At 29.1% G+C, this 22241-nt stretch overlaps 1 protein-coding gene and 2 non-coding genes across 3 annotated transcripts; all 3 read right to left on the minus strand.

Annotated features, from left to right (window-relative positions):
* Window positions 1–1835: 1835 nt before the first annotated feature.
* LOC130827931 (wax ester synthase/diacylglycerol acyltransferase 11-like) lies at window positions 1836–5518 on the minus strand. The gene is made up of 2 exons (XM_057693857.1): window positions 5300–5518; window positions 1836–2681 (listed from the first exon to the last, which is right to left on the minus strand). The coding sequence occupies exons 1-2, from the start codon at window positions 5516–5518 to the stop codon at window positions 2016–2018; spliced, it is 885 nt and encodes a 294-aa protein (XP_057549840.1). The 3' UTR covers window positions 1836–2015.
* Window positions 5519–17595: 12077 nt separating this feature from the next.
* LOC130801532 (small nucleolar RNA Z103) lies at window positions 17596–17689 on the minus strand. Its single transcript, XR_009039640.1, has one exon. It is a non-coding gene; the product is annotated as a small nucleolar RNA Z103 (small nucleolar RNA).
* A 79-nt stretch (window positions 17690–17768) lies between these two features.
* LOC130801297 (small nucleolar RNA snoR135) lies at window positions 17769–17914 on the minus strand. Its single transcript, XR_009039555.1, has one exon. It is a non-coding gene; the product is annotated as a small nucleolar RNA snoR135 (small nucleolar RNA).
* Between the last annotated feature and the right edge of the window lie 4327 nt (window positions 17915–22241).

The raw sequence follows: 22241 nt of genomic DNA on the forward strand, positions 1-22241 counted from the left end.
TCCAAACAAGTTCATATAATTACTTTATCACAAATTCTCGAGAGAGACCTCTCTTTGAGAGACCATGTCTAATTGGGCCAGTCTATTATATATTTTTAAAAATATTGTAAATAGACACTAAGAATGATTAAATAGGCATTTAAGATATTGAAAGTAGGCATTAAGGATTACGGTAGGTAAGCATTAAGAACATGATAAGTAGACATTAATCTTTAATGGACTGACTTATAATACGTCTCTCAAAGAGACGGTCTATCAAGAGACTAGCTATTAGTTTATATCACTAATTAAATATTTTAAAATTATAAGTAATTAGTTATAATAAATTTACTTAGTGTCTTTTTTTGCACATACCCTACTACTTTTAATGTCTTAATTTTTTGTCTTATTTCAAAATATTATATCATTTTAACTCACTATAATTTTTAATCTAGTATCATTTTATAATAGGGATAAATGACTGGACAAAGTAGTATTTATTATTTATAGCATCCACAACAGACATAAACAATGAAAGTGCATTAGTCATGCAAAAATGCTCCATTCAACTAAAGCATCACAATATTACTAGTCTGTCCCTATTCCTTAAATGTTAAGGAAATATTATTTAATGTCCACATTTTTTAAAAAAAATTACTTTAAGTAATATAAACCCTTGTGAAGACCTAAGTCATTGACAGTTACACTATTAGATAGGACCACGTCACCACGTGGGCAAGAGGGAGAGAAGAAGAAGAAGGCGGAGGAGGATCCTACCAGTTTTATTTGTCTTATCAATAAATCTCAACTCTCTTTTAATAATACTATCTATACATTTTAATTAGTTTTCTTTTTATTTGTTGCTAAAGTTCACTTTTTCTTATAATTAATTATCTGTATAATGTGGCAACTTCAAAAAAAATAAATAATTTTTAACACAGCTAGATTAATACAAAAAATATTAATAATTTAATACAATCTTGTTTTGTTTTGAGTACTATCATGGAGCATAGTTTTTAAATGAAGAACAAAGCATTAAAAGTAAGGGTACCCAAATGAAATGTCAACCCACAATTTAGATAACGTACATCACTTAAATTATTAAAAAAAAAAAAAAAAGTCATAACATTTGCAACAATATACTACCTCCTATTCACCTTAAATGCCCATTTGATTTTTATTTACTTATCACTCTTAATTTGTATTTTACTCGTAATCTATAAGTTAAAACATAGTCATGTGGGATCTTGTTTAATTCGTCTCAATACAAGGATTATTAATATCAACTTTTTATAATTTTTAATTAAGAACAATTTAAGATATTAAGGCTTAAAATGTTGTCTCGACAAATGTGAAAAGTCAAATAGGACATTTAAGCTGAATAGGAGGGAGTATAAAGTTTACTAAGCAAGGACAAAGTTGGAAGTAGCAGTGGCAGCTTGGAGAATTAAATGAAACGCTTTTTCCACACATGTGATCATTTTTGGGCAATCAATGGATTCTTTATCAATAATCAAACCAATTCTCAACATTTCCATATAACTCATCACTGACACGACTAAACTCTGCAATAACATTGCCAAATTAATTATCAATACAATTTACAAGTAATATTTTCGCAAAATATCAACTCAATAATTCTAATTTTTAATTAATTATGAATAATTTTAATTTTATAATCACTTACCCAAGAACATTATTAACCAAATGGTGACCGATTTTTACAAGTTAATTGCTACTAAAAAATTAAAAAAATCAAAAATATTATAAATTAAAAATTAAATAATAAAAATATTTTAATTAAAAAGTTAATTGCTACAAGTTAATTGTTACTAGCATATGGTATTCTTGGGCCCTAACCACATTAGGCTTTCATGACCTCGACCAATGGGCAATCAGCTTCATATGCACCAACGAATATTGAATCTGCAATGCATACCATGTCTTTGAATCCCCCCAAAACTTTGTTTTCCATTTCTTTGTTTTTGTATCTAAATGAAAGAATAAATGGTTGTTGAACTTCTCTCACATTAGTTCTATCCAAACATAGCATAAAACAAATAAGAAAGCCAACCAAAAAGCAAACAAGCTAAGGCATGAGTTATTGCACGTCTTACCACACCAAGAACAGTTTTAATTCTTTTGACATCAGTAAGAGACCAAGTGAGTGTTTGAATGGATGCACATAATGGAGCACACTTTATATTTTTAGGCCTAACAGGAGTCCGATCATCTTCATGGTATAACATCCTGAGACTTTGCCCAAAATAATAAAACGAATAGAAGACAGAAGCCATAAATTGAGGCACAAAGTTAAGAACTTTCATAAAAGCATCAGGACTGTTTTTGGGTCTTAAAGTTGTAGTTTTAGTTGGAAAACTGAGAGGCTTAAAAGGGTCATCATGTCTTTGAACACAAGATAAGACAACACCCATGAGAGAAATACCATCAGCAAGTGCATGATGAAACTTGAATATTATGGTTGCTTTTGCTCCATTTATTGTTGGGTAGTTAAATATGTGGAGTTCCCATAAGGGTTTTTGTAGTGACATTTTTGAATTTGCTAATTGGGATATGTATATATCAAACTGATTACTATAATATTCTGTTGATTTATCTTCGCCAAATACTGCTACTTTTACATGATCCTCAACATTCACTTCCACTTGCTTCCACATTTTATTGCCCTTTTTCTCCTCAACCTGTCATTGTATAATTGTATATCAATTCAATTAATGCTCATTTTTATTTCTTTTTTTGAAAATTAAACTCTTGTATAAGAGCGGCTTACCACATAACAGGTTTAAATAGGCTTAAATAGCCCAATGAAATTATTTAAAACATGTACTTTTACATTTAAAATACCCACTTTTAATAATTTAGTGTTTAACATTTCCTATAATATATATAACATGTTAAAATGAATATTAAAAGGCCACTTAATTTGAATGCTAGAAAAAGTGACTAAGTCTTGTATGAGACAGCTCTAACTTGATCTAAATAGCCAAATTAAATTAATTTAAAACCTACACCTTCGTATTTAAATACTGTAATGTACGTAGACTTTAGAATATCGTAAGTACTTAAGTACTTACTCGGTTGTCATTAAGTATATTGTAAGTAGGCATTAAAAGTATTATAAGTAGGCATTAAGGATATGGTAAGTAGGTAGGCTAAGTTTTTCGGTAGGCATTAAGATATTGTAAGTAGGCATTTTAAGTACTTTTTCGGTGGGCATTAAGTATATTGTAAGTAGGAATTAAGGATAACGTAAGTAAACATTAAGGATACAGTAAGTGGACATTAAGGATACAGTAAGTGGACATTAAAGTTTAATGGGATGAATCTGATGGACGTCTCTCAAAGAGACGGTCTCTCGGGAGATCAACTGTATTGAAATTCTCTCATTTCTTGCCTAGTCATAGTCTCACTAAGCTTCTTGTTAGCTTTTTTTTATATATATATCTTTTTTGATTCCTTGAAATTAATTTCTCTTCTTGTTAGATTTTCTGCTAACTAGGTGATGTTTAGTGACAAAAAAGGCTATAAAAGTCTACAAAACCATATTTCGAGGAGAGATCTTTAGTGATAAAAAAGGCTACAAAAGTCTTTGTCACCAACTAGCTACAAAAGAGTTTTGTCGCCTAATTTGTCACTAAAATAAATTTTGTCATTATGTTTGTCACTAAAAACTGCAGCACTTTGAAAATTCATTTTGGTGATAAATATAGGCGACAAAGCTTCATTTTAGCGACAAAATGGCGACAAAGCCTTTTATTGCTAAGATATTTTACCCGGCTTTTAACTTAACATTTCATTCTTCATACCCTTTACCTTCTTCTTCAACTTCTCTCTAACATCTAACTAACTTATTCTCCTCTTTCTCTCTACTTCTTATCATATAATCCGACAGGTTTCTAGCTATTTTTCGGTGTTATTCTACTTCTCTTTCACAGGTATTCTCTTACTTGACCTATTTTTTTAATTGTTCTTGTAGAATTTTGTCATTTTGTTCACATGTTTTCTTCTTCTCTCTACTACTCATCATATAATCTGGCTAATATTGTTCATATGTTCATTGTTAATGCATGTCGAATTTGTACGTTGTAGGCTGTTTTTTTTGTGCACAATGTTGTTTTTATCTTCATTTTTTTGAATATATGTTGTATTTCTTTTTTGGATGTAATTTGTTTTTACATTTTGTTTTTTTTTCAGATCTGCCAAATTTATTATGTTTTAGAGCCAAAAGTTGCTATTTTTTGTTTTTTTTTTTTGATTTTTCTTCATAATACCTATATTATTGTATATACATTATTATTTCTAATTTTAGTATTTATACGTTTAATATTGTATATATATTTATGTAAAACATTTTGTAATATATATTTAATTTTTTATTTAAGATTAATGTATTTATTGAATTTCAATTTAATTACTTTTGTTGTTTATATATATAGTATTTGAATATTATTAATAAAAAAATTTTGAATATTAGTTATTATTGTTGAATAATAATAGTAATAATTACTATTATTAATTAATAATAATGACAAATATTCAATTTTTTTAAAAAACATGAAAATCAGTTTAGCGACAAGTCTAGCGACAATTTTTTTTTATGACGACAAAGGGTTTTGTCGCCTTTTCTGTCACCAAATGGCTTTAGTAATAAAATTAGTGACAAAAACCCTTTATCGCAAGAAGATTTCTAAATTGAGTGTGTAAAGCAAAGTATATAAAGAGATGTAAAAATATTTTTAAACTTAAAATTCATATTGATGTAATAGATGATATAATACATTTGTAGTGGAAATAAATATAATTTAATTAGTTTTTCCTTCGTGTTTCTAAGATCTTAGAAGAAGTATTTGACTTGCTATTGTTTATTGATAATATATTCCTCCGTACTAGTCATTGCACTTGACATTTACTCCATATACTACATATTGATAAAAGAGCCCTAATATGCTATTTTGCCTAGAACCCTAAGAAAAAAGGGACGGGTCTAAAAACACTCATTTAATTAATTGTTTAAGAGAAGCTCTTAAAATCTAAATTGGGATTTTTATATGGACTAGTATCACTCTCTTATAATAGGGTACGGGTATGCTGGTATGGTATGTATACCATCTACCTCCCAGACCATGGCTTTATAAGCGAAATTTTTTAGATATGATGGTATATGGTATATGGACCAGTAACATCGTAAAACAGTCTCATATAAGAGCTAATCTTATTTTTGTAGCAAGCATATATATGTAGCAATATGCATCCATGATATAAGTGAGAAAGAAAAATTTAAGACAATGAAAGTACGTACCGGAATAGAGGAGAAACGAGGATGAGCATTAAGGAATAAATGGTTGAGATAATAATATGCAGAAGAAAAATCAACAGAAATCTCAAGTTCAAAAACAGCTAAAATAAAGAGTGTAAAACTCTCAGTAAGCAAGTATTCAGTAAGAGGGCTAACTGGTTCTAAGCCATCCTCAAATTCTGCTTTTCTACACTTTGTGTTTATCCTCAGCTTACCTTCCATTTTTCAAATTTTTAGTGGTTGTATTCAGTGCATTAAGGCTAACCAACTTGACTATTTATGGAGATTGAATCATTGGACGGACGCGTACACTATCGATCCCTAGGGGTTAATAAAAAAATTAGGTCGTGATTCTGAGTTTTCGATTTTTCTATGTAGTAGATATTTTATTTATAATCTGCTTTTTGACCCCGTATTTTACACGTTCAATCTGACGTGACTCTACATTGTACATTCTCCATTCATTTCTATCATATTAAATTAGGCTGGACTTATTGTGAATACCAGTATATTAACGGAAAAATACAAGATGTGTTGGACACACTTAAAGGAGTTATGTCATGTTGGGTTTTACGGGATGGGGTGAGATTTTGTTTTTTTTTTTTATTTAATGATATGCTATTACTTCATACTCGCGGGTCGCTTTGGCACTTGTTTTGTGTTTGGGTAAAGAAGTTATGGCATGTTGGGTTTTAGGGGATGGGTGAGATTTAGTTTTGGTAGGAGATTTACAAATTAACAGAGTTAAATGGAAAAAGTTGCAAAGAGGTCACGAAGTTTTCTATCACATGAATAAGTTAAAACTTAGAATTACCAACTAAAAATTTTTCAAAAAATTACCTAGCCCACTACAGTATCCTTTAGTAAGGAAGTAAGGATAAATTAAAATAGTTTTTTTTTTCATTTTATTTAGTAATTCGTCTCTTTGGATTATCATCAAAGAGAAGAAAATCTTTTTAATTATTGTTAATTTTCAGTTAGTTTTCCCTTTTTTTTATATGTGTAGTATTTTTTATTTATATTTATTTAATTATTATTAAGGGTCAAATTTATGATGTAAGATGCAGGTTGGCAGATAACTACAGGAAAAAATCTTTTGGAGGATCTATCTTGAGCCGGAGGACGACTCTTTATCCTTTTTTATGGATATGGGCTGTCATCTTTCTTTCCTCTCCAAACCTGCTCAGTCTCTATAAGCGGGATATACTGGGTATGTATTATGATGATGATAGAGAAAAAAAGTGTTTTGTAAAGAGAAAGGTGAATATTTGGTAATAAATGAAGAGAAAGATGAATTGTGTGGATTAGATTAAAATAGAGTTTAAATATATGAATGAGATTAGAAAAAAGTGGTAGATCATTTTTCAAAAAATAAAAATGATGCAAAATAAGTATAACTAACCAAACTAACAATTGATGTAAAATAAGTGAGATAAAAAAATAATAAAAATAAAAATTGTAACAACTATAAATATATTGCCCTTGAAGAAAGCATAAAGTTTTTTTTCAACTGGAGAAAGTAAAAAAAATTGAATTGATCATAACAAAACAATCAACAATAATTTATGTATCCATCTATACCATGGGGTAACCCTAATATCTTAAAAATAAGCACATGTATTATATATGATATATAGATATTCAGAAGCTAAAGAAATGCATGAAAGAGATGAAAAAAATTAAATGTGCAAATGAGAATTAAAAAAAAATAAAATTATCAATAATATTTCTAAATTTTTGCACTTTATCAATGGTATCTCAAAATTTTTTCGATTATCATTGGTATTTTCGTGTTATTGAGCGTTTTACAACCGTAACCTTTTCTAATTTTTTTCATCCAATACCGTTAACTTTTTTCTTTTTCTTTTAGTTTTTCAATTTAAAACATAAAAAAATAAAAAAATAAAGGTAAAAAAAGTTAACAGTTTTAAATGATTTTGGAAGGAAAAAATTATAACACGAGAATACTAATAATAATCGAAAAAATTTAGAAATACCATTAATAAAATGCAAAAGATTAGAGGTACCAATGATAATTTACTTTACACTAAATATATCATATGACAAATATAGAAATGTAGCTCATTAGACGTAATAAATAGAAAAATAAGGCAACTTCTATTGTAGATTGGATGTACCTATATTCAATCTTGTTAAAGATAACATCAATGTGGAAGAATATAATTAGAATTTAAAGGTGTTTAAAACATACTCAACGATTTTAATATTTAAATAATTTTGTCATCAAATTGAACTCTGATCTGATTTCAAAATTCTTAAAATTAAATTAAAATTAATATGAATATAAAATACAAACTAAAACATATAACTTGAAATTAATCATGTGACTCAAATAAACACCTGATGAGTTGCTCTTGTTCGTTGAAAATTGATGAATGATGAGTCGTTTTCACAACGCTAAAACCAGTGATATGGTCAAAGTATCGTCTTTGTCCACATTTTTCTCTCCGTCAAGACCTTTATCAACCGTTTGGTTGATGGTAATGAAGTAATAGGAATGAAATGTTGTAACGGTAATAGTAATAAAGGAATGGATATGAGAATTGGTAATGACGATTCTTTTGTTTGGTGTGCATGACTAAAGAATGGTAATGAAAGATAATATTCCATTGATTGCATTTGGTTGTTAGTAATAAAAAATGGTAATGACTCTTAGTTTTATTATTGTATATTTGTATCTAAAAGGATTATTGTATCTAAATTATTTTATCTAATGATTCTTTTTTTAATAATAATTTTTTTTTGGATAATTACATACATTACCTTTTTTTTCATCATTATTTTTTTTTCTTCAGCTCGAAACAACATTACCTTATTTTATTACCACAGTTATACTTCATTACCATTAGAGCCTAATACCAGGTTGTTTGATGGTAATTAAAATGATACATTTTGGTAATTTCATTACCTTATTATTTTACCATTGAAGGCATCCAAACAATCAAATTTTTTATTACTTAATTTTATTACCATTACCGCCCTCTAATACCATATACCAAACGAACCGTTAAGGTCACAATTCAAGATTCAAGACTAAGTTTCTCACCAAAAGAATTCCCTCACTTCTCCTTCAAGACCTTATGGTCACATACTCATATTTCAAAGTTCCAAGTCCTTGTTTACGATGACGTCTTGGATCCCAAAAGATATCAACTAATGAATAAAATTTTGACGGAATTTTATTTATAAAATTAACAACTAATTTTTTTAATTTTGAAAAATGACAAGTAAAATCACAATAAATATATCAAAATTGTGATCTTATTCTTGAAAAAATTTCTTATAATTAAATAGCGTTTTCGAATAAAAGAATGCTAGTAATTAACATCTATCTTAATCATTTGCATTACCTAAATTAATAACAATTTGAACTTTTTTATTAAATTCATTCCACTTTATTCAAAATAATGTAACTAGAGAAAAAATTAAATATACTCTAAAAATAATGTGTATGCTGTAAATAAATAGTGGATTGATCTATTATATTTATAGTGCACGTTTTTTATTGGCTCAGTCTAAAGTATTTTAAAAAAAAATGCTTCTCGTACAATAGTTTTCATTTTTTTTGGTTTTTACTAATGGGCTACTTGTATAGGTCCGTCTCACGGTGAGACAATCACATACAAGACTTGTTAAATTTTAAATACGAAATACCGTAAAAGAAAATGGAACAAAATAAATCAGCTGACCTAATCAAAAAAATGAGACAAAATAAATAAATAAGACAAAATTACTAAAATAAGGGAGTATTTATCATCAAAAGATTTCAGTATTAATTTTACACTTTTACTCTTACGAATAGAAAAGTCTACTTTGATTATTTTTTTAAAAAAACGTCTAGGGACACGTATCCCCGTAGGCCCCTATATACATCTGCCACTGTTTGTCTACTCGATAGCCTATAACGGTCCGTTTGGTTAATGATACTAATTGGTGGTAATGGGAATCTCTTGTAGTGTAATTTTCATGATATGTATCATGTCATTACTATGGTAATGAAAATTTGATTTTAAAAAAGTTTATTGTTCACAATTTTCCATTACCACCTAATTTCACATATTCAAATAGTAATGCATTGGAATGAATTTTGTAAAGAAAATGAGATAACTGAAGGAGAATAAGTATGGTCATTGAATTTGTCAAGAGATATTCTTACCACTAATATTTCATTGCCATTCTCACCATTTAGTACCGATTACAAAACGGATCATAAAAGTATATTTAATGGTAACTGGTAACCAAAATTTGGTGTTAGGTGAGGGAGATATTAGAAAATCTTAAAAATAAGAAGAGAAAGTATGATTAGTTTTATTAAGACGTCAAAATTGTTTTTAAAATTATACAAAAAGTGAATAAACATAAAGGTTCAGATGGACCTCAATTGATATAATAGCTATACAATGTTTATATAATTAAAGGTAATGTACTTTCAATGTTTCGCATAAGCTAGGGTTTGAGAGGAGGTTTTTTTTTTAATGGTGTTGGCAAAGCATGTATATTCCCTTTAAAGAGGAAGTAAAGAGAATGTGCGCAGTTAAGAAAATCCCCAGCTGATACCTGCGTTTTGTAGGGGTCGAACTTCAAAATTTAACATGCAGATGCTCTATCCATTAAGTCTTAGAAATTAGTATTAATACTAACATATTGTAAAAAAAATATAACTATTAAGAACAATCTTAAACAGAATAGAGGTTTAATTTTTATAACTTTATAATAAAATTTGATATAATTTATAATTTATAGTGAGATGGACAACCAAATCCGTTAATTAGTATCTTTGCATATGTCTCTTGGGGTTACAAAACTAAGAGACAACATAAATATTTATCACTATAAAAATTAGAATTATTTGCAAATTACATCTTTAAAGTATATGAATTGTGCGAATTACAACTTTAATGTTTAATTTTTGTGCATTACAGTTACGTACCAATATAATGTATCAAAGTCTATTGGGTTCAGGCCAAATCACATAATTCTGATCACTTTACTCAAAATTGCAACCACTAAAATTGTCGAAATTATGTAATTTGGCTTGAACAACGTAGACTTTAATACTTTAGTGGCTATAATTCACAAAGATTTTACCTTGAAATTGGAATTTGTAAAAATTCTAAACTTTAAGACTGTTATTTGCGATTAATTCTAAAAATTATCCATTAGAAAGTGACTGATTAGTGATTAATTAGGGTGAGAGGGATAGAAAGAGAGGAGAGTAAATATTATTTAATGGCGTTGTATTATATTTTTTTTTCCATTTTGAATGTGAAAATTTTAGTACAAAAATTAGAAAAACTTCATCCATATTTTAAATTTGTTTACATTTGTTATATTGAAATGGTTATTTGTTGTTCTCCATAAACTATTTTTTATTTATGTCACAAATTTTAATATAATTAACCTTGTACATCCTCATTTGATAATTTATTAATCCATATTTATGGTCTCCTACTAACTTTATTTAGACATTCTTTAATAATTGTGCTTTTTGTATTTTTTTCTACTAACTTTACATTAATATTTTTTAAGGATTATAGTTTTCATTTTTTCAATAAAATGTATTATTCAAAAAAATAATATATCTATCACCTAAAAGCATTTATTTATTTTAATTTTTAGTAAACATTTTTTATGCTAGGTTATCTAAATGATTTACTATCGTTGGTGATTTGTCCTAAGTTATGTTGGTGCTATCCATCTCTCATTTTAGTGTGCTCTCACTACTTAGGGGTTTAGTTCGATTGCGCTCATTTCTCCTGCTCTCTCCCTTAAAGGGGTATGGATGTGATATGTCCACTATCTCTTCCCTTTCAAATTCTGACTTTATGTGGGATACTGAACTGATAATCAAAATATAAATGATTTACTATTGCTAATGACTTAGTGGAAACAACTTTAATGAACTGATGAAATACCAATGAAGATAAAAATGGAAAATAGTATGAAAAAAATATAAATGTGGTAGATTTATTGCACATTTCGAGTGCCAATGCGGTCATTTTCCTTCATTCAATCATTCAATGGATGCCATCAAAATAATTGAGTCTTGTAATTTCAATGTACCGTTCTGTATGCTTTGAATAAATTACCATTTAGTATGGCCTCTACTGCTTTTAATTTTACACTCTTTCATTTGGATTTGTCCTATTAATATTAAATTATTTTTGTTTCTGGAAATAGTCTACCTTTTTTATTAATTTAATTTACAAATTTATAATCACAGGTTTCCATTCAATAGAAAATTTGTATGAGAACTTTTGCTCCAAGCCTTCGGGTCTTGGCCGATATTGACTTAATATAATGATAGGTTTCCACTCAAAAAAAAAATTACAAAATTATTTTCTCTTTTTCATCTTAATCATTTATTTTTATATTGTTCACATGTGTTTTCTCAATTATTTTTTCACCTACAATACTTTAGTGCTATATGAGAGAGTAATGGAGTAACTTTTAAGTCAAATATGAGGTTATGGCCTACGAGGGCAGAGCCTCAATAACTGGGATCAAATAACACCATTATGATATTTGACATTAATTTTTTTATTGACTTTTTATTTGTTTTTGGACTTTTAGGTAGTGATTGGTTAAATAAAAAAAAAGGTTTGGTAAATGAACTTTAAGTGATACTGAAAATTATCCTTTTAAGTCAAAATTAAAAAGCTAGTTATGATAGTTTTTTCTTTATTTTTTGATTTTTTGCGGATTTGCCAATATTTTCTTCGTAAATAGTCAATATCCAACAAGTACTTTTACTGAACATCTTCAGACCCTTTTCCGGTTAAAGTTGAACTATATTAGGGATCGGCTCTAAGCCCTTTCATTTTTAGTGTCATTATAAAAGAGATTTCCAAATCTATTTGGGAAACGGTATCGTGGTGCATGCTATTCACTGATGACATAGCGCTGGTAGCAAAAACTATAGAGGATGTTAGTAACAAATTAGACGAGTGGAGGGAAGCTTTAGAGGGTAAAGGGCTGCGCATTAGTAGTACGAAAATCGAGTATTTGCGCTGTGACTTTAGTCGGACAGCACCGGTAGGTGAACCAGAGGTGTCCATTGATGAAGCAGTTGTTAAAAGTACGACCAAATACAATTATTTGGAATCGAACATTCAAAGGGATGAGGAGATTGACGGAGATGTAAATCATTGTATACAAGCGGGTTGGCTCAGGTGGCGAGCAGCCACCGCGGTGCTATGTGATAGGAAATTCCCAAACAAGATAATAGAAAAATTCTACCGGGATACAATCAGACCTGCTCTGCTAAATGCAACCAAATGTTGGCTGTAAAGAAGATTTTTGAACATAAGGTGAAAGTTACAGAAATGAATATGCTGAGGTGGATGTGTGGGCACATATTGATAAATCGAATTAGGAACGAAGAGTTTAGGGAAAAACTAGGGGTAGCCCCTATTTTTGGAAAAATGTGCGAAAATAGATTGAGGTGGTTTGGACATGTGCAGAGAAAGACTTTCGTCGCCCTGGTGAGGAGAGTAGAAAGCATTATAGTAAAGGGTAAGAGGAGTCGAGGAAGACCCAGGAAAACTTGGGATGAGCAAATAAGAGCTGACTTACATGAGTTAAACCTCTCTGAGGGCCTGATTAGGGATAGGGGTAGTTGGAGAAGCCATATTCATGTTTTAGACTACTGATATCCTCTTAGGTTACCTTTGGGTGTTCTTGCCATCTTGCTTCTCTCGTTTCTTCTATTATTAAATTTGTTTTCCTTTGTTTCTTCTGTAGTTGGTTCTACTTATTTATTTTATTTATATGCATTCATTTTATTCTTTCCGTGTAGCTACGTCTTATTATCTTTCTCGAGTTGGGGGACTTCTTTGGTCGCGCTCTCCTTTATGGGTATGAGTTGCCGCTGCTCTTCCCTCCCCAGAACCTGTCCATAGTTTTTCTGTGAGCGGGATACACTGGGTAAGATGATAATGATGATGATCTCCATAACAATCTGCTTAACCAGCTGATTTATCAGTCAATATTTTCAAATCAACTAACAATTTTAGCCGACAATAACTTTACCAGCTAACAATTATTTGTCAAACAGTCTTTGTACGAGAGTATCGATTGCACCAAGACAAAATATAGTACTTCTTTCGTTCTGAAATACTCGTTACATTACGATATATTATTGATATTATTCATCGTTTGAACTTATTTTATATATTGTGGCTAATGTGTAAGAAAAATATAATCAAAGAAAATCTTATTTGAATTTTCTAATCACATATTTTCATAATTCAGCTAATATTTTATAATTTTTAAATTGCTATAATTCAATATATAAATGATTAAAATAAAATATTACATTGTTTAGAAGTCAAATATTAACAAACGAAAAAGTATTTCATATTGCGTGGTTTAATTTTGTTTTTCTAAAGTAGAATTTGCAAAATTTTACGGTTAAACTTGTACTACTAGACATTAAACAAAGTTTATGATTTTAGAAACCGACAAGTTATTTTCAACGCTCTTCTGCTAGTGGTGTACTTTTTGTTTTTTGCTATTATCTGATGTAGTCCGGATGTTCTGACCTTTTGCTTTTGCTACAAGTTTGAACGGTGCCTATCTTTTTTAAGCAAGTTACCCACTTGCTTAAGTTGTTCACTTCAAAAATTTTAGGGTATTACTAGTTTGTTGAATGATAAAATAATGAAAATTATGATAAAAATTTGTGTTATTATTTGAATATAATTTGCTTTCAATGGAATATATTTAGCGGTATTTAATTTAAATATTAATTTTTTAAATTTCTAACAGTATATATAGTGAATTTTGTAATAATTATTAGATCCTTTAGCAGTATAATAAAAAACCATACTAAAATTTTTCATGACATAAGATCTAGTGACATGGTAACATCCAGTTTTCATGAAACACCAGTGGTAACACTTTTGTAAAATTTTTCCACATGGTAGCATCCAATTTATGCACTATCTAACTGTCATAGCATTTTCCGTTAAATTCTTCTTGATTTTCGTCTAATTCATCATTTTGTAAGATTTTTCCACATGTTAGTATCTAATTTTTGCTCTCAAATGTTTAATTCACCATTTTAACGTTTAATACATTGTTTAATTTATCAATGCCCTTAAATGTAATAATTAAGTAGATATGTATTAGTGCTTGGAATGCACCTTTTGAACTTATGAAATTCACCTTTTGAGCTTATAAAATGCGTCTTTTGAATTATTTAAGGGCGTTGATAAATTAATCGGTGATTTAAACATTAAAATGGTGAATTAAACATATGAGAGCAAAATTTAGATGCTACAATGTGGAAAAATCTTACAAAATGATGAATTAAACAGAAATTAACAAGAATCTAACGGAAAATGTTACGACAGTTAGATAGTGCATAAATTGGATGCTGCCATGTGGAAAAATCATACAAAAGTGTTACCACTAGCGTTTCATGAAAACTAGATGCTACCATGTGGAATTTCACTAATAACAATTACATATGCCATTAAACTTAAAATAAAAACCAACAATTATTACACAAAAAATATAAACTATTGGCATTTTTTAATCCCACTAAATCCAATTTCGCATAAATTTTAATTTGTTGTATATAAATAGAATTATTCTTTTAAGGAACAACAAATAAAATGAATCAAGCTCACAAATGATACAAAAAAAAGGCGAACTTTAACTCAGTAGTTTATAAAGTTCCTTTTAATATAGTCAAGAAACTCCTGTCATATTGACCCCTAGTTGTTGCTCTCCAATTAAGTCATCAAAGTGGAATTCAATGTATTCTATCTTCATCAATCTTCTTATTACTCTGAATTTTTTGAAGTGATTAATCACAGCCCAAATTTCCTACTAGTATCACCCTCTAATGCTCTAGGCTGAATATACATATTAACTTCTTTAAAAAGGTTTATTATAATCTCATGTAGTACTCCCCTAATAGAGATGACATGCGGATAAAATTATGTAAATTTTGCACTGCATCAGCCCTAGTTGGTGCGGATATAGGCATAATTTTAAAGAGTAGTGGGTAGGTATAGGTATGAAAAATTTTATTCGTCATGGGTAGTGGATAGGTAGTGGGTATAAGGTCTTACCCTGCCCTATAGTTGTCCACCCTATATTTACAATATACAAATTTATATCAATTTTATATATTTTATAAAAACTATTGACAAAATTATAGTTTTTTAATTTTATTTTATCACATTATATGGTTTAAACAAAATTAGATGTACAATTAAATTTATAAGGATTTATGGAATATATAACACTGATTTTTAGAGTGAGTGTGAGGCAAGTATAAGGTGGATATACCCATGATGGGTATACCCAGTTGGTCATAACGGGTCAGGATAAGTTTGAATGAATACTTAAGTGGGAGGCGTGGGTATGAAAATTTTTCCTATTATATGCGATTGGTAGGCGATGGGTATGAAAGTTTTAGTTGGATATGGGTATGAGGGAGCGCATACCGTATCCACCCGTAACCCCCCAGTGTTGTTCCTGAATTGTTATAGGCCCAAGGCAAAATAATAGATATGTGCCCTCTTTATAGAAGATCGAATCTAGTCTTTAATAGGTAATTGAAAAAATAATAGAAACGAATACCTTTATATCATACATTCATACTCCCTCCATTCTTGAAAGTTTTTCTCATTTGTTATTTTTGGGGTGCTTCATTTCTTATTCCTAAAAGTAACTTTGTACATCCTCATTTTAATACTTTAATAATATCTTCCATTAATTTTATTTTAACATTTTTATATTGCTTATAATCTTCACATGTTTTTCACTAACTTTATAAAAATATTTTTTAATAGTTATAACTTATAAAGCCAGCATTTTTTTCACTAACTTTCTTATAAAATTTTTTATTATTTATGGTCCTTAATTTTCCTTCATCAAATTAATTATTCAATAAAATAATTTATTTTTTATCTGATATATTTTATTTTCTTAATCCTCATGAACAGTCTTTGTAAGAATTTTAATTATCATTATAAGCTTTGCATGTCGTACAAAATTTAATATTTGTCAATGGTTACGTACAACAAAATATCTTGCATATTTCTTGGATAAAATAAATATCTTAAAAATATGAAATTTGTCAATTGTTTATATTTATGGCATATGGTTACCCTAGCATCTCACTCTCTTATTCTTTAATGGAATTCATTTTGGAATGTCTTGCATATTTTTTGGTTTAATAAATATTGTATTGAATAGAGTGTATGTATGCATTGGTCTCCTCTAAAATGATATTTTTACATTACATAACAAAATAAATAAAATTTAATAGAGTTCGTTAAAAAAAGTTTATAAAATTTTTTTTTGATTCGTTTCAGGGTCACATCGAAATTAATTGTTATTTTCGAGAAACAACAAGCAAAATTGAATTGTCCGATAACATACTTTCATAATATTAATTTTGTACTATATTTAATGTGTATAATTTAATACATATAAAATTTAAACTTACTAAATAGTATCAATAATCATAATTTAGGAAATATTTCATCACCTAGGAAGTATTACATTTTTTATAATATAATTTACTTTAATAACCATACTTTAATAAAGTTTATAATTTTAATATATTTACCACTCACTAACTTTATTCGAACATTTTTATAAAAATTATATTCTTTCAATGTCTTCCACTAAAATTATTTAAATTTTTTTAAATATTTATATCATATTGGGAAATTCCACATGGTAATTTTGAGGTCTAAAGTTTTCTAGGTGGCAACCAAAGTTTTTAAAAAATCCACGCCGTAACTTTAAAGTTTACTTAATTGTTCCACGTGACCTTTTTACACATAAAACATTAAGATAGGGTTAAACATCAGAATTACCATGTCAAATTTTTTAAAGTTTAAGTTATAAAGTAAAAAATTCAAAATTTCATGATTATCACATAAAATTCCCCTATCATATTTTTTCCAATTATATTTACATATTTTCTTAATAATTATTATTTCATTTACTTATTATTTAATAAAATTTAAATAATACATATACCATCTAAAAACTTTTTGTTAAATTCATTCACATTTCAAATGCTCCAATCATAATGTTTTTATACCAACAGACCCGAACAAACATCAAAAACCGTAAAGCTTCACATCAAACATGCCAAAAATCGGTTATGATATTACAAAAAAAAAAAAAAAAACAAAAAACTTAGACTAATTCATTGAAAGGCCACAGTCCAGTTCTTAACGATTGCAATGTCCAGTGATCTAAAAAATATTCTTCGAATAAAAATAATGAAATCTATAGCATAAAAGATGGATCAGAGCACTGGCTTGGATTCTCAAAGAGAACAAAAATAGCTCAGTTTAATCAGCGTCGATCATCTGGGGAAATAATCATCACTTCCATCTTTATTTTAGGTTTTAAAATCCTCTTAAATTAATAATTAGGAGTATAATTTAAGAATTCAAATTATTATTAGAAATTAAAATATGGGGAAGATGATTGTTGAAATAATCAAAAGAATTATGAAACGCAACTGCCCATCTTCCCCTGGAATTTGATATTGCAGGGAACTCTTTCGCACAATTGAAGCATTGTATGCTCCATGTCGATACACACTATCCCTGCTTGTTTATTTTTCCTAATTTTGTTATCATCAATTAATAAATTTACTGATGCAATTGGAAAATCCTGGAACAAAAGTCAAAACAATTTGCTGATTACATAATCAATTGAGAAATACTTTAACGAAAAACAAATAAATAAAAACCTTATTGTAGACAGAGTGATTGGTGATAGAAATAGAATGAAAGAAGAAGATTGCAAATTCAGATGTAGAGAGGATAAGAGGCGATATTGTATTTAAAGAGGATGAAGAATTAGGGTTTTATTTCAAAAAAATTAGGGTTAGTTATGTGATGCTGGACTTTATAAATGATTTTGGGCTGTGACTTTGTGGATAGTGCAAGCCCATCCCACCGAATGAGGGTTGAACTTGCGTTATGAGACCGACAAGATTTTATAAAACTAATAAAAATATAATTCAGCTCATCTTGTATAAAATTGTCTTAGTATGAAATGTCATAGATCATTAAAATTATAAGTGCTAATACATTGATGGTCTGTTTAGTAGATGGTAAAAAACGGTGGTAATGAGAATAAAAATTAGTGTAATGTTGGTTGAAAAATCTTTTGGCTGCCTTGATGGTCATGTTTGTCTAACTTCAATCATCCATACAATTCATTACACTGCATTACCATTGGGAGATGCGATATTAGGTGGTAATGAAAATTTGTAGACAAAAAACTTTTTTGTGATCAAAGTTTCACTACCATTAAAATGTAACTTTAAATGAAATTTTACACTATAAATCATTCTCATTACCACCAAATAGTAGCACTAACAAACGGGTCGTTAGTGTATTGTGTATATAAGCCAGTTCAACAGAGATAGTATCACTATAAGATTGTCTCATATAAAAATTTGTGTATACAATTAGTTTATTTCACTAATTAAATTTGTTTTATTTTTGTTTTTAGTCATAACCGACTACTACTTTTACTATATATTTTTGTTGTCTTAATCTAAATATCCTATTATTTTAACTCACTATTTTTATTTTTTAATCTCTGTATCAGTTAAAAATAATAGGGATAGATAACGAAACAAAGTAGTATTAAGTGTGTATAGCATCCATAAGACCATAATAACAGACAAAAAACAAGGGCACTAGTCATGCAAAAACGCTCCATTCAACTAAAATATCACTATCCCTTCTATCTCAATTCTTATGCCATGTTTGAGGATGATGATTTCATTTAAAAATTTAGAATTGACTTAAATTCATTGTTTGACAAATCAAAAATTTTCAAATTTGGATTTGAATCAAATTCCTCCATTGTTTTTAAAGTAGTTAAAATTGAGAATTTGAAAATGACTATCCAAACCTTCTCATTCTCAAATTTTTCATTTTTAATTTCATAATTACAATCCATAATTTAAAATGAAATACTTATTCCCAAACACTACATTAACATATTTTATTATGAAAAAATTATAAGAAAGTATCTAATACGTGAGATCTTTTATAAAACTAATTTATATCCATATTTTTGCAAAAATTAGTATATCTGACATAAACTCTTATAGATGATTATCACCTCGCAAATTAGTTTATTGGACATCAACTTTAGATTTTAACCTGATCCACCTACTTAATTTAATACTTCCCTCCTTAACTTTACTCAACTTCCACCTAATTTTTCAACATATCCCCTCTTTTCCCCTCTAATTTAACACAACAAACAATTTTTTCCTTCTCTTTAATATATTTAATTTGCTTCAATTGAATATTTCAATTTTGTCTTTCTCTAGTTCTACTGAAAAATTCAAGCTGGATAAGTGCGGATTGGAGTTTTTTTTTAAAATTATATATTAGCTATTATATTTATTTAATTATTTAATTTACAACTGTGTTATATTTTTTGGAACATTAAGTGATTTGGATCTTTGTCTGTTTATTTAGTTTGAAATTTAATCTGTATACTTTAAAAATCAAATGACATGATAATTATTTCGTTTTTAGAACTTGATTGTTAGAAAACATCATATATTTGGATGATTAATTAGTATAAAATATTAAAAGATCCTTTTTAGTTGAAAATGTTTTAAAAATTTATACAAGTGGATGAAAATTGTATAATATATTTTTAAATACTTTTCATGAAGAAAAAATAGAATAATGTGTTTGACCCATATTTAGACCCTAGATCCGCTAGAGTCTAAGCCCTAAGGGTTTGGGTCTGTTTTCAAATTTTTTAGACCCTATGGATTTGGATCCAGATCTGGGTCTAATTGGACCTGATCCAAATCTGACTCATCCCCATCCCTACTAACCTCTAAGCTGGTAGTATACAATTGCACTGCTAGTAAGTATACAATAGCTTCGCCTCTTATCAAATTGAGATGGTTAATAATCAAAATGAATGAAGAAGAAAAATCATATTAACGAACTGTTAAACTGATATATTTAGGGTGATGTTATTTTTCGCCACCCCTTTTCATTTTATCGCCAACCCCCCCTGTAAAATTACATTTTTGCCCCTGTATTTAAAAAAATTACAAAATTGCCACTATACTTAAAAATTAATTAATAAATGTAAATCACGCTTAATAACACTAATAAGAATTTAATGCGTAAGATTTGTCTATATATATGAAATTCTGAAATGCGTATGAAGTACGAATTCAAACACGGTACTATCTCTCTAAAAACTGGTATTATCTCTCTAAAAAGTGTTAAAGAAGTGGTAACCCGTAATTGGTTAAATATGGCTAACGAAAGCGACTATGAGTCGGATGCGGTACGTAAAGTTGTCGTTGGAAAATTTAAAAAAAAATAAATAAATAAGGCGCACAAATCTGGGCGGCTGAACCATGGTTCAGGCGCACAGATATGGGCGTCTGAACCATGGTTCAGGCGCACAAATCTGGGCGCCTAAACCATGGTTCAGGCGCACAGATCTGTGCGCCTGTGAATTTTTTTTTTTTCGTATTAATTTTTTTAAAATTATTATTATTATTATTGTTAGTACTATTTTTTATTTTCCGTATTAATTTTTTTTTATTTTTCGTATAAATTTTTATTGTTGATAAATTTAAATTTTTAAGATTTTTTTATTTACGTAATGTTTTTAATTTGTTGTTGTTGTCATTATTATTATTATTATTATTGTAGTCATTAATGTATTTAATTTATATTATTTATATTTCAAATTTGCAGGAGTTTGAAAACTTTGGAGACAACGTAGACTACTCCGGTAGCTTTGTTACGGATAGGGAATTTATCTCCTTAGATGAGTTACATAGTTGGGCCGATGCGATAGCAATAACAATCGGTTTTCAATTTACACGTGCTTCTTATAAAAAGAAAGAAGGACGTTCTAGAGTTAGTGTCTATTTAAGATGTCACCGCTATGGTAATATTAGGGGTGATGTACATAATCTAGATAATATTGCCCGACCTGGTTCTAAAGGTAGAAGTTGCGGGTGTAAATTTATGATTGTAGGAAGTAGTCGTAAACCACCAGAAAGACCTTGGACGGTAAGGGTGTGTCCTGGTGAAAAGGGAAAACATAACCACCCGTTCTTGGTGTACAGAGATGGTCATGTAAGGGCAAATAGGATTAATGTAGACATTCGGGAGCACATACGACAGCTTAGTGCAACGGGAATGCAACCGACCTTTATTATGAATTCTATTAGAGATAATTTTCCTGGTTTTTATGCTACTATGAATCAGATATATAATATTAGACAATCAATAAGGAGAGAAGAGATGGAGGGTAGGACTCCCCTTCAACACTGTCTTCATATGGCCACAGAACTTAATTATGTGGTCTGGACAGACTTGGATAACGAAGGGCAATTGAGCAGACTATTAATTGCAAATCCTACATCTATCCAAATGATACGTACGTGGCCGTATGTTGTGCTGATAGATACAACGTACAAAACGAACAAACAAAAGTGGCCACTATGTGAAGTGATCGGAATGACGCCAACCAATCACAATTTCTTGGTTGCATTTTGTTTGATGCGAGATGAGGCGGCTGTGTCGTATTCGTGGGTGCTGCAGGGATTGAGAGATATTTTCGGCACTGCTCAGACTCCTAGCGTCATTGTAACCGATCGAGACGAAGGTTTATCTGCAGCTATTCGTGACGTCTTCCCAGGTAAAAAGGCTTTGCTGATTCATTATTGTGGTTATATCTAATGATAATGTCTTAATTACGTTCAATGTTTTGTTTAATGTAGATGTGCGGCATTTGTTACGCATCTGGCATATTGGCAACGACGTTGAGAACATGGTGGACAAGTTGTGTGGCGGTAAGAAAAATCAACAAGGGCAGGTATTCAGGAAAAGTAGATGGAACCCCTTGGTTGAAAGTTCTACGA

The sequence above is a fragment of the Amaranthus tricolor genome, chromosome 1, assembly GCF_026212465.1.
Source record: "Amaranthus tricolor cultivar Red isolate AtriRed21 chromosome 1, ASM2621246v1, whole genome shotgun sequence".
Taxonomy (NCBI): Eukaryota; Viridiplantae; Streptophyta; class Magnoliopsida; order Caryophyllales; family Amaranthaceae; genus Amaranthus; species Amaranthus tricolor.

What these genes read in the sequence shown, in the direction of transcription:
- LOC130827931 (XM_057693857.1), bottom strand. Translation starts at nt 5,518, where the DNA reads ATGGAAGGTAAGCTGAGGATAAACACAAAGTGTAGAAAAGCAGAATTT. An exon ending in CTCGTTTCTCCTCTATTCCG is followed by an intron (nt 2,682 to 5,299) that starts GTACGTACTTTC and finishes ATACAATGACAG; the next exon opens with GTTGAGGAGAAAAAGGGCAA.